General features: G+C 31.2%; 2 protein-coding genes across 2 annotated transcripts; both read right to left on the bottom strand.

Moving 5' to 3' along the window:
• Positions 1–739: 739 nt before the first annotated feature.
• Positions 740–5561, bottom strand: LOC110629357 (peptidyl-prolyl cis-trans isomerase FKBP15-1). Its single transcript, XM_021776284.2, has 6 exons — positions 5376–5561; positions 5217–5266; positions 4667–4729; positions 1963–2053; positions 1687–1791; positions 740–1152 (listed from the first exon to the last, which is right to left on the bottom strand). Exons 1-6 carry the CDS (start codon positions 5437–5439, stop codon positions 1064–1066), a joined length of 462 nt encoding a protein of 153 aa, XP_021631976.1. The 5' UTR covers positions 5440–5561; the 3' UTR covers positions 740–1063.
• A 1760-nt stretch (positions 5562–7321) lies between these two features.
• LOC110630425 (pentatricopeptide repeat-containing protein At3g25210, mitochondrial) lies at positions 7322–9659 on the bottom strand. The gene has a single exon (XM_021777928.2). It carries the CDS (start codon positions 9532–9534, stop codon positions 8341–8343), a length of 1194 nt encoding a protein of 397 aa, XP_021633620.1. The 5' UTR covers positions 9535–9659; the 3' UTR covers positions 7322–8340.
• Positions 9660–13327: the final 3668 nt, after the last annotated feature.

Here is a 13327-nt window from a genome sequence, read left to right as displayed (position 1 = left end):
TTGACCTATTCATATCATATCATGGATTTAACTTGTGAATTGGCTCATTATACAAAAATCGTATCGATCTATTGATTTATTCATATCATATTATAGATTTAACTTGTGAATTGGCTCACTATACGAAAATCGTATCGATCTATTAACCTATTCATGACTTGTATCATATTATGGGTTTAAAGCTCACTAATTCAATTTAACACGTTTATGACACGTTTTATTATTTATATCACTTTGCTAACTTATAATTATATTATTAAAAAATATATAATTTAATATAAATATTTATTTTTCTTATAGTTAGCTTCTATTTTATTTATTAAAATTTATTTAATTTATAATAAAGTAAATATTATATTGTCTTCTAAATTTTTTGTTAAAATATTAATTTGCTAAATATGAAATCTCACTTTCTTTAATGCTAACTTTTTATATTTTAATATATTTATTAAATTATGAATGTTAAAATAAATACATAAATTTCATATAATATATCATTTTATAAATATTAAAAATATATTTATTAAATTATGAATCTTTAATCGTATTCGTACCGAATTCGTATTGTCAACAACACGATCCACCAGTTCAAATTGCCACTCCTACGAAATATAATGCTAAAACATTGAGTTTTAGAAATAGAGCAGCATATTTATTAATTTTAACATAAAGTAATTTTTCCAAATGATAATTCATTCATTTTTATTTTGGTTTGATTAAGTTGATTAGAAGGCAAGAGTAGTTGAAGGATAATGAGATTATAATAACTACTTCCATAGGTTCCAGTCCATTAAAAAAAGGCACTGGCAGATGCTGTCTAAAGCTAAAAACTTCATATTCGGCTGGTTCCAGCATCTTCACCTCTTCTTTAAAGAAGGTAAACCAGGTAAAATGGCTAAACGCCATCTATTCAGTTCTAAACTTCATGACAAAATCTGATCAACCAACTAAAACCTAGTTCACATCGCCAAAAAAGCAGTTATTTTAAATAAAATATTGAACAATTTTTTACTGACCGGGAAAAATATAACAAATAAAAAGAAACAGCTGCTCTGGCTAGTGACTATAGCTCACTATCATTTGCTTCCCCTCCGCTTGATGGTTTTCCATTCACTGCGACAAGCTCTGTGTCAAATATTAGTGTTGCTCCACCTGCAAATGTCAAAGAACCATGTATCACTTCATATGGGAATGTGCCTCAGATGTATCAGACAGGATTGTTTTTTAAAAGACAAGCAATGTAAGCAAACAAATGGAACTAACAGTTTCCAAATGCAGTTTAAGATTTATGATACTAAAATAACATACAACATAATTTAACATCTATAAGCAATAATAGTGTAGAATTAGACAAGTTTCCTCCAACTACTACTACAAATAGAAGCGAAAACATCACAAATCAATGATTTAATGAGTACAAAATCCAAGATCTAAAATTCGGCATTTTAAGAGAGTAGCAAGTTAATGGGTACTTTGTCCGTTTGTCCGATATGATGGTTACAAAAAGCAGAAACAAATACATCTAGTCTTCATATATGCAGGCTACACTATCATACTTATCGAGGAGATTATCAAGCAGACTTGTGTAATCCTCATTTTTAATAAAGAATTTTAAAGATACCTCTGAAACACTAACTAGATTGCCTAAGAAGTAAGAATAGACAAAGTTACGGTAAAATGTATTACTAGGAATCACAGGTGGGGATCCCGGATCCCCATAACCAAGTTTTGCAGGTATTTTCAACTTTCGCTTCTCGCCTACACACATTCCTAAAAGTCCTTGGTCCCAACCTGCAAGAAGAAAATATCTCAAGTGTCAATAGTCTTTTGACAGCACCATTTCGAAGAGACCATAATTAGGTAATGGGCTGTTACCAGAAATCTGGTTAGAATATCCTTATACATAGATAAAGAAATCAAGAGCAAATGAAAGCAGCGAAAAGTTGTTAGTATTTCAGAAACCTTTGATAACTTCACCACTTCCAAGTTCAAATTCAAATGGATTGCCCCTCTCAAAGCTGGAATCAAAAACAGTTCCATCTGTGAGTTTTCCCTGTAAATGCATAACAAAATATGATATAAACCAAAAAATCGATATGAAACTTGTTTATACCAAGAACAAGGACTAAGGACAGAGTATAAGATGTAAACATGAATAATAAGGGAAAATGAAGCACAGAGAACAAATTTGCACTTAAGTGTACAGTTAAACCAAATAGTCTTCAATCTTAGCTGACAATGCATAATGTTCCAGGCTAATTGTCAGAGACCAAAACAGCCATTTGCACATTGCAGATACAATGAAGAATATATTGACTGTACTGTGAATCAGCAAGGCCTATTATTTCTAATACTGCAAATGCTCTCTTTAAAAATGACATCAGAATACTTTAATAACATTCCAGCTATTTGCATGTTTGCGTTAAGAAAAAAAGCATAAATGAATGTATTTCGCCAATTGCCAAAGCCCTTTAACCTAAAATGAATTTCAGTTGCAAAGAATATAGTGATCAAACTTTGGTATTGAATAGTTAAATTCCAGAAATTTTACAAACAATATAGACATGCCAGGCTAAGTGGCCAAATTTAATCCTATGGTGTGCTGCTCCTATATAAATTCAAGATATAGTTTTTACAGAGTAATTCATCATTTTTTCAGAAGGGAAACTTACTATGACGTGCCTAGCATATTGCCATTATTTATTAGTTTTTCCTATATTTGTACAATTACATTAACATATCCCACACTTTTGATTTGTATACTATTTAGTCCTTCCATCCAAATCCTCAAATATTTGCTATTGGGCTATCGCAAAAAGACCAAATTTTCCTCTGTCAAAATATCAAAGGTATTGCAATCTCCTCCTTTTACCTTTGCTTGCATTTTGTCTCTCTCTCTCAAGTCACATCTCTCTCCTCACTCATCTTCTCCTCCTCTCTTGAGATCCTCCTCTTCCTCTCAATGCTTCTCTTTTCTATGTTCCACCAAACTTCTGCTCAACACACTGACTCACCCACATTGATGGAGACAGCATACCCATCCCTCTCCTGAACCCACCTCACCCTCTCCCTCTGTCAAACCCACCCCAGCGGAAAAGCTTGAATCAGTAGATGAAAGTACTGCAATATCCTAGCTTCTACAGAGGCCAGAAAACTCAAAAAATTTGAACAGTCTGGAGTAACTGTGTCTCCACTAGAGCAATTTCCCATAAGATCATTAGATAAAGAAAGCATAAAATATCAAATTGAATAGGCCAATTGACTGAAAAAGGCCCATCGTTTACATCATTTTGCATTTTAATCCAAATGTTTAAATTTTGAATGAATTGTCCCAATGTTTACATTTGGGTGTAATTTTGGCTAATTTTTAAAAATTAAAATGCGAGTCCAAATGGCATGCCAAATGTAATATTTTATTATCTTTTAAATATAAATTAGTTTCACATATAAAAATAATATTAACTCATACTTAACTATAATTAACTGATGTATTTAATTCTTAAAAATAATAATAATCTAACTGGTATATGTAGTCCATAGCTTCAATAGTAGATAGATTTTATTTTGCAGCAACATTTATGAACATTTTATAACATATATATATTTTTAATTATTTTATATATATTGTTATTTTGAATTAAATAACATATCTGCTACAAAATATTCATAATTATTGTTGTAAACAAAATTTATCACAGTTGAAACTACAGACTGTATATTTAACAATTGAATTGCTTATCTTTAATTTTGATTGTGAAAATTGATAAAATATTATACTCTAATGCAAACGTTGAGCCAATTTATCCAAAATTTAAACGTTTGGATTAAAATGCAAAATGATGTCAACATTGGGCCTTTTTCAGCCAATTGGCCAATTGAATATTAAAAAGCGCACTTGCAATGTCAAGAAATGAGCTTCATTTACATTGTGAACAAGAGAAGGAGAGGAGAAACCAAAGGCTCTTTCATTTCACTTCTTAAAGTAACTGAATGATGAAGCAAAAGGTGGTCAAGTGAAAAGCCATGCACTTGAAATCAACTATTAGACAACAAGCAAAACTTTTCCTTGATCTGTCGGCCAAAAGCACCATAGTTGAAGGTTATCCTAAAAGAAAAGAAAAAAGGTGTTCCTTATCTAGCATTAGAATTGATTGGTAGGAGCAGATGGGAAATATGTCAAAATTGGGATTGACAAAGAAATGAAAAGAACAAGAGAAAATGGAGGGGGTTTGGAGTGTACCGAGAGAACTTCGGTGTGAGCATGTTGAGGAGGAGGCATAGTAGGCTAAAACTGTGAGATATAAATGGAGAAAGAGAAAGTTAGCATGAATGATAAGAAATGGAAAGCTAGTTGGGGAGAATGACAAGAGAGCGAGATAGAGGAATATATACAGGGGAGAATAGAGGGAAAGAGAGAGATGGGGATGACATGAGAAGGCACCTAAGGTACCTTCCTCAAGATTGACTAATTGCACAGAATTGGAAATTTGGACGGCACGAGTAAAGGGTAGACAATATCAAAGTTAAGAGACACGGTTAATGTAATTTAAAAAATATATGGATCAACTAATAAATAAAGGTAATACTTAGGAATAACAGAGACATACATTGCAAAAATTAAAGATACAAGTACCCAAATCCAAACAAAGCAGCAATTTACACTTACCCGATAGTGTACTTTGATTCTATCTCCCTTATGGGCCTGGATTTCACAAGATTCAGGCTTATGCTGCATGGGAAAGACAGAGAGTAGAAATGTGTAAGCAACAAAAATAACTATCATGAAATGCAGCAAATATACTGGAGTTAATTTTATGAACCAAGGAAATAAAATAGAAAACTGAAGTCTAATCCAAAACCTAATGATCGCCTAGAGTCCACAACAAACAAAACAAACACCCAAATCCTAACTAAATGCGTAGTTATAGTAGCAAGACAATTAGGCAATTAAGCATCCACCATAAATCCATAGAATCATTGCATTGAAAAAATTAAAATTGTGAAAATGACTCATAGGATTCAGGATCTTCTGTTGAAAACTTGAAAAAAAGGGGTCGCAAACTAAAAAAAAGGGCCAAATCACCGCATCATTAACCAAACACAAAAACTTAAAAAAATGAGAGGCAATTCTCAATTGAGCTCCTGGAAAAGAGAACGAAAGTGGAAAGGAAAGATAGACCCAAAAATTTAAAGAAAGAAATACATCAGCTAATTACCTTTACGCCGATCTGCAACTCAGATACATCGCCTGATTTCTTCGCCGAAGCTGACAAAATAGATGAATCGAACCCGTTAAGGAAAAGAAAAAAGAAATGGATGAAAATGAATAGATTTCTTGGAATGATGAGAAGTAATGAGAATTAGTAGACAATTACCCAAGGCAAACAGAACCAGCAGGTGGAAAATCAAGGCCGCTCTCGAAGCGCAGCTGACATTCATCTTTGCAAAGATTCGGGATCAAGTCTAGTGTGTGAGAGAGAGAGATGGAAGGACTAAAGTAGGACAGTTACAGGGCAGAATTAGAAATCGTTATAGTGCCTGAATCCATGGCCTAAGCCTACGCCGCTTTCATGGACCGAGCCATATTTTATTAAATATGTTTTAATATTTGGAAATAAGACCAATTAGGTATTTGTACTTTTCATTATGCTGAAATAAATTCAATTTTATTTATGGGACATTCAAAAATTTTTATTTTCTTAATTAATTTTTTAATTGATAAAATAAATTTATTTTTTGATAAAATAAGTCATTTTTCTCAAGAATTTTATTAAGCACCTACATATAAATTTATAAATATATTTATTTTTAAATTAAAAATAAAAATAAAAATTAAATTATCATGTTGACAAATATTTTTTTATAAAAATATTTTCTAAATAAAAATTATTTTGTAAAAATAAATACAGTTTTAATATAATATTTTTTTAATAATAAAATATTATTTTTTATTTCATACTTTTTATCCATTTTATTTTTTTATTTATATTAAAAATATTTTTTAATTATACTATTTTTAAGATATTAAAATTTATTAAATATTAAAAGATATTTTAAATATTCATTTAAAAATAATTATTAATAAGAATTATTTTAAAAATAATAAAATTAAATAATGTTATAATAATTTATTTATATATTACTATAATATAAAATAAATAAATAATAATTTAAAATAATTAAAAAAGGATATATAAAAATCATAGTACACTTCATACCCATAATAGAGTATTTATGATTGAAAAAGTAAATTCACTATTAAACAGAAAGAAATAAACTGTTTCTCTCGCTACTTCTATTGTTTAAATTGACTCTAACTTATTTGTAATTATGATTAAATTTTACCTTTTTTTTAAGTAATATTAAAATCTCAAAATATACTTATTTAACTTTTTTTAATAAAAAAATAAAAAAAAAGCAAATTATGGATAATAACATTTTTTTTAATAATATGGAGATTATATTATAATTATAATTAAAATATTTTAATTAAATTTTAAAATATTAAAAATAAAATTTTAAAAATAAAAAATTTATTAAAAAATTCAACTAACCAAATTAAATTAAACCAAATCAAATCAATTTAATTCAAATTAATTTTTTTTCAAAATTAATTATTTTCAATTTATTAAATCCGATCCAAACCTAGTGTCTATAAAAATCAATATACCTAAAATCAGTTAATATTATTAATATATTAAAATTAATTTTAAATTAAATAAATTAATTTTAAATCTGATTATTATAATTTAAATAATATTATGATTTTTTTAATTTTACATATTTTAATTAATAATCTAAAAGAATATACTTTATTAATAATTTTTATTTTTAAAAATAATATTCCTAAAAATTAAATACTAATTTTTAAATAAAAATATATAAAAAACTTAAAAATATTATTACAATATATATTTTATATTAAATTAATTATTTATGCAAAACGAGATCAAATAATATATAAACAATATATAAAACTCAAAACCAGGCACTCATCAGGATTATAAATTTTTCAAATTCAAACATGTCCCATCAAATCCATATTAATAAGATTCAGCCAAATCCTGTGGCATGGGTTTTAACTCTTTTCTCTCTCTCAGTTTTTCCTCTTTCTCCTTCTAGAGAAGAACGAGTTAATAGATTTGTCACATCACATTCTTGCTTCTATATGTCTTTCCATCAAGAAGAGGAAAGAAATTGGGTAAACAGTATAAGCTGGGAACAAGCTTTCTTAAGGGCAGATAACCTAAAATTGTGTGATAATAACTCCTTCAAACAAGGATTTTATGATGTGCACATGGACAACCACTCTGAAGCAGAGTTTATGAAATGCTACTGCTGAAATCCGCTTTCTTTACCATTGCAGATGAGAAAATCTTTATAGTACTGATGATAGAATTGTAATGACTACAACCATTATCCATCATACAAAGAATATGGAATAAGCACAAATATTGGTAATAGTCTGCAAAAATACATAATAACTAAAGAACGTAGATCTGTCAGCATCTGGACATCATTGAAATTTCTGTAATGCTAATATCAGCCTGTCCGGTGATTGGTTCGGTTAATGCTCGTAACACATCTCCTCGATCTTTATGAAAACATAGATCATAGGTGATGACTGAGAAATTAAAATGCAGATGTAGATCAATATTTCCTCTCGCCCTTTCAAATGGTATCCATGGACCACGATCATTTCAGCACAAACTTTGCCCTCAACCAAAACTTTTTAACCCAATTAAATCTTCCTGAAACATCACTGACAATAAGAATCTGATACCTAAACCTTCCTGAAATATCATTAATTGCAAGTACTCATGCTCCAAGATATATGATTGCTAGGTCAGATAAACCAGAGCAGGTCCCAGATCATCATCCACTCAAATATTTCAGATTATCCTAAGGACACAAAGAAACACCCTGGTCCTAGAATGATAAGCCCGATCACAATGTTACCATCCACATCCACAAGCAGTTTACATGCATCTTCAACTTGACGTTAGGCGAGTGGTGTAACTAAACCATAAAAGTTTGATAGCCTGATACAATAGCCAAGCAGCCACCCCATTTTACACTAGTGACAGCTCCATCTCCATGTAGCACCACGTTACAACACTGCCAGCCCCCATGTCAGAACAGTACCATTAACAACAACTGCGATTGTGGCACATTCAGAGTACAGTCTGAGTCTAGCATTCATATTGCCTGGATAGTTCAGCTGAATCTATACATTTAGCCTCTGATTTAACAGCATCTTAGCACATTGCTTTCTGTTACAGTTTTACGAAAATAGAGTTACCAAAAATTTGAATATAATCACCTAAGTGAGCATGAAATCTACTCTTGATTGAGAAAATGCAACGAATTCAATAAAGTTTTGTAAGTCTTCTGGCTCATCAATCTATCCTTCTTTCTGCATTCCTCAAGTAGCTCAAAAGCTTCATCACTCTTCCCTTCCCTACACAACCCTTCCAAAAGAGTCTTGTATGTCAACAAATCCGGTGTTTTTGACTGCCCCAACATATAAAAAACCACTTCAGTTGCTTCCTCAAACCTCCCTTCTATTGCAAGACTACAAATCAAAATCATGAAAGTACTCCCACTGGGCACCAATAGTTTACCCTTCATTTCTTTATAAAACCCTAAACCCTGCCCTACTCTCCCCTTCTCACACAACCCCTTCACTATATAACTATACGAATATGCATTTGGGTAGCATCCATACAAACCCATTTCGCGAAAAACTCTAATAGCCTCATCAACCTCTCGGCATGTTGCATAAGCCTTAATGATCATATTCAAAACAAAAGTGTCTGGTATCACACCAGACGCCTTCATTTGCTTTGTCAGAGACTTAACAGCATGTAAATAGACATAGCAAACATTTAACTTGTTAAATCTTCTAAGCAGCGAATTCAACAACAACGTATAGGTTTCAAGCGTGGGCTTACAATCATCCGACTTCAACATTTTTTTATACACATCAAAAGCACGGTTAAACAGGAACTTACGATTGCAACAGAAACGAATCATGGAATTGTATAGAGGAACACTCACATCACAAGCGCCGGCTAGTACCTCTTCCACTAGAGTTTCTGCGTGGCGGTATCGCCTACCATCGATGAGGGTTTTGATCATTGTGAGATAGGTGACATGGTTGTGCTTGTAATTTCGCTGCTGCGCAGTCCAGCGGAAGATGTCGAGCGCAAGATCAGGATCTGATTGGGCACGAAGGGCGGCATCGACATCAGTAGGGGTGAACCCGGGTTTGAGATTTTCCGTCCATGTTTCAAATTGGGTCTCGAGCGGTGTTCGGGTTCGTGTTCTTCGGATTGGAGGGATTTGAAGCTCACTGTCTTCTGTCGGCGGCGATTGAGTGTTATTGGCAGAGGGTAAGGAGGACAAAGGGCGGAGAAAGACTGAAGAATTCGTCATTCGAGGATGAGAAGCGAGAGGTGAGAACGCATAAAATGAAAGTTTGTGCCTTTTGGATATAGAGGTGCACAGTTGCCGTAAGCTTAGAAACATCATCAGAGAAATTGGTCGGAGAAAGACAGGTAGAACACGGAGCAAATATATGAATCGGGGAAGTTACAGTCCCAGTCTCCAATCAGAAGAGCAGAGGAGAGCCGGAAAATGGTATAATTTCAGCAAGATATAAGGAAATCTTGATGGGTTGATGACTGGGCCAATCCATGGGCTAGACCAGTTTATTTCCACTGGGGTTGGGCCTAGCAATGTAGCTTGTTCAGATTTGAATTGGATAATATATTTTCAGTTTGCAAAGCAAACCAGATTGGATCGCTGCTTGGCATTTTTGGAGCAGCTATGCTCCCCGGCTTGTCGGCTGCCAAAACTACATTTACATCTAAACAAAATAACATCCATGGTAGATCGGATATGCATAATAATTTCCCTACATGAAAACTATCCTCGTCTCAAGTTCGAAGAATAACTTGGGAACATTATTGTTAGCGCCTCTTTCTGAATCATGAAGAATTGGACAATTGAGGAGCTGCAGACAGAGGAAATTTAGGAGAACAGTATGTTGAAGTTACCCTAGAACCCATAAAGAAGATGCTAGCAAACATAGGAAGAGGAAGAGAAAAGACAATCAAAGCTCTGAAGAAAATAAACCAGTTGCATCGAAATAAAGCAGCTCTGTCTGTGCGCTGAACCTTCAAAATCTTTATCTACTTGTTTCTTTAATTTTGTTTTATAGTTTGATAATTTCTACCTTGTAAAGATGTCTCTTCACCACAAAATGGTCCATAGAGACATGCGAACAAACATGGGCAACTTCTTAAATCTTCACTGCTGCCAACTTTTGGCCAATGGAGCTGCTTATTGTAGGCTGTTAATGAAATGTTCTTCTCTCTAGAAGCCCAATCCAATTTTAAACCCAGTTTAAAGGAGTTAATAGGGTATTGATTTAGATCAATATTTAAATATATTAAATTCGGATCTTAATAATTCACATCATATTAATCTCCTAATAATAGAATTATAATCACAATACTATTTATATTAAAATATTATTTTTATCTCATAATATTTTATATCTTAACTTATCTAAAATTTTTTATTCTATCTTATATAAGATTTCACATTTTATACTAGATATAACTCTATTTAATACACTATATAAAAAACTCAAAACCTCCATAATCAAGTATATTATTCTCTCGATAGTTAATTCAATTATGAGATTATCAAATCCATCTACCTGGTATTTTCTCTTATTTTGTAAATCTATATCCGAAGAAATATGATACAAGCATTGCGTTTGAAATCGATACAAAAGTTATCTTCTTTATATATATATATATATATATATATATATATATATATATTTAAAGTAGACTAACAAACATGTAGAAATATGGACTTCTGCGACAAAATAATTCTGTCGCTAAAAAGTTTGTTCCATCACAAAAACGTCCACGGTAAATTTGTATTTCTCACACTATTTTTAAACTTAAGCTTCCGCGACAGAAAATTTCCGTCCTCAAGGGTTTTATTCCGTCGCAAAAATGTTTTACAATAAATTTGCATATTTCTCATATTATTGACTTCTGCGACGAAAAATTTCGTCGCTAGAAGGTTTTGTCTGTATGAAAAATCTTTTACAACAAATTTATATCTCTCATGCTTTTTTAGAAATCTAAACTTATGAAATGAAAATTTTTCATCATTAACGGATATTGTTTCATCGCAAAAAGTTTTCACAACTAATTTGTACCAATTTAACACCTCATTAGATGTGCACTTCTATGACAAAAGAACACAAAAAAATTATACAATAAATTTATGCCGATTTTAATCATATCCATCACAAAATTTTTACAATTGAAATTTGGTCACTAAATCAAAGCGATGGACTTTGTGATAGTAAATATCAATTGCTAAACCAACAAAAAATCTATCGCTAATGACATGCATAAATATTTTAATGCAATATTATTTTTTAGTATCAAAGTGTCTCTTCAACTCTCATTGAGCATGAAAGTCTATCATTATTAGTTATTAATTAAGTTTCTTTTCAAAAAAAAAAAAGAAAAATTACCGATTATTTTATTGGCAAGTTGTCAACGTTGAAACACATCAATTAAGTAATTCTATGTGCCTGAAAATTAGTAGTAAGTAATAATTACTTTTTCTTTTTATATTTGTTTACTTAAACTCTGTATTAACTTAAGATCACGTGACATTATGGGTCATCTCATACAAATTAAATTTTTATAAATGTTATATCATAATTCCTAATAAGTACTAAGGAATTTTACAAGAATATTTTGTCCAGAAATTAATTTTACACATGAGTTTCAAAAGGTTATGTCACCTATAAAAGAGGAACAACTAAGTAATGGTACATTCTACAAATTAAAAGTTTTATGCCCACTTTATTTTCCACCCATTTCAGTGGATTTTAAATTCAAAGCAACCCATTACTAGAATCTCGCAAGGTAGAAAGTTCATCAAAAGAAGAAGAATCTCATAAGGTGATAAGTTCGTAAAGAGAAAAAAATCCCACAGGGCGACCATAAGTTCATCAAGGGAAGAGAATCTCACAAGGCGATAAGGTCATCGAGAGAAGAAGAATCTCACAAGTGAAAAGTTCGTCAAGAGAAGAAGAAAAATCCCACAAGACAACAAGTTCATCAAGGGAAGAAGAATTCTACAAGGTAACAAGTTCATCAAGGAAAGAAAAATCCCATAAGGCAATAAGTTCACTAAGGGAAGAAGAATAATCCTACAAGGCGATAAGCTCATCAATGAATCCCACAAGGCGATAAGTTCATCAATGAATCCCACAAGACAATAAGTTTATCAAAAGAAAAAGAATCTCACAAGCAACAAGTTCGTCAATGGGAAAAGAATCTCACAATGCGACAAGTTCATCAAGAAAAAATTAATGCAAATCATTATCAGAGTCCCACGAGGCGACGGAAGGCAACAAATTTCTTAAAGGAAACCATCTAGTATCGAATCTAAAAATTTGAAAATTAAAGGGTGGACTACTGATGTAGATTAATATTAAAATATATTAAATTCGGATTTCAATAATCCAATTCACGGCAAACTCCTAATAAAATAGTAGAATTCTAATCACAACAATGTATTATGCATATCAGAATATGATCCTTATTCTATAGGATTCTATATAATATCTTATCTAGAATTCTTTATCCTATCTTATGTAGGATTCCACATTCTAAGCTAAATACAACTCTATTTAATACGCTATATAAGTAGCTCACAATCTCCATAATATTTTCTCAATAATTAATTCAATTATACTGACTTAAATATTAGAGAAGTTGCCAAATTAATCTACCCTATATTTTTTTTTATTTTACATGTCATGTTCATACTCGAAAAAATAGGGTGCAAACAATATTAGTTATAAAAAGGTCACAATTTCTTTTAGTAATCTAGATGGGATAAGAAGTAGTGAAAGAGATTGCATTTAGTTCATATTACAAATCTAAGCTCAAACTTAAAATCTTAGTGATCAATTTAGAGATTTCTTTGTAGTGATTGACCATGTTGTTGCCTTGGGAGGAAAGGAATTCTAGGTGATGTAGTCTAGAAATAAGTTGTCTATATGACAATGAGTGATAATAATTAGGTGAAATAGATGGTGTCTAGTGACAGTCGATCTAACACTTAAATTAATAAAAAATTTAATTTAAAAAAAAGAGAATTAATATAAAGAGTTTGACAAGTATTACAGAGATATGCCAAGTTTTTATTATATAATACAAAGAGATGATTGTTGTTGTAAATCTAGAAACTAATGAATATTATCATATTAATATAA

This window comes from Manihot esculenta, chromosome 13, assembly GCF_001659605.2.
Source record: "Manihot esculenta cultivar AM560-2 chromosome 13, M.esculenta_v8, whole genome shotgun sequence".
In the NCBI taxonomy this organism is placed as follows: Eukaryota; Viridiplantae; Streptophyta; class Magnoliopsida; order Malpighiales; family Euphorbiaceae; genus Manihot; species Manihot esculenta.
The sequence above is the reverse complement of the archived record's forward strand: the minus strand, read 5'-3'. Positions and strand labels throughout refer to the sequence as shown.

Bases quoted from the DNA above. Each gene is read 5' to 3' on its own strand.
- LOC110629357 (XM_021776284.2), bottom strand. From the start codon at position 5,439: ATGAATGTCAGCTGCGCTTCGAGAGCGGCCTTGATTTTCCACCTGCTG. The intron at 5,267-5,375 runs GTAATTGTCTAC...CTATTTTGTCAG, and splicing joins GCTGGTTCTGTTTGCCTTGG to CTTCGGCGAAGAAATCAGGC. The intron at 1,153-1,686 runs GTAATACATTTT...TGACATTTGCAG, and splicing joins ATCCCCACCTGTGATTCCTA to GTGGAGCAACACTAATATTT.
- LOC110630425 (XM_021777928.2), bottom strand. From the start codon at position 9,534: ATGATGTTTCTAAGCTTACGGCAACTGTGCACCTCTATATCCAAAAGG.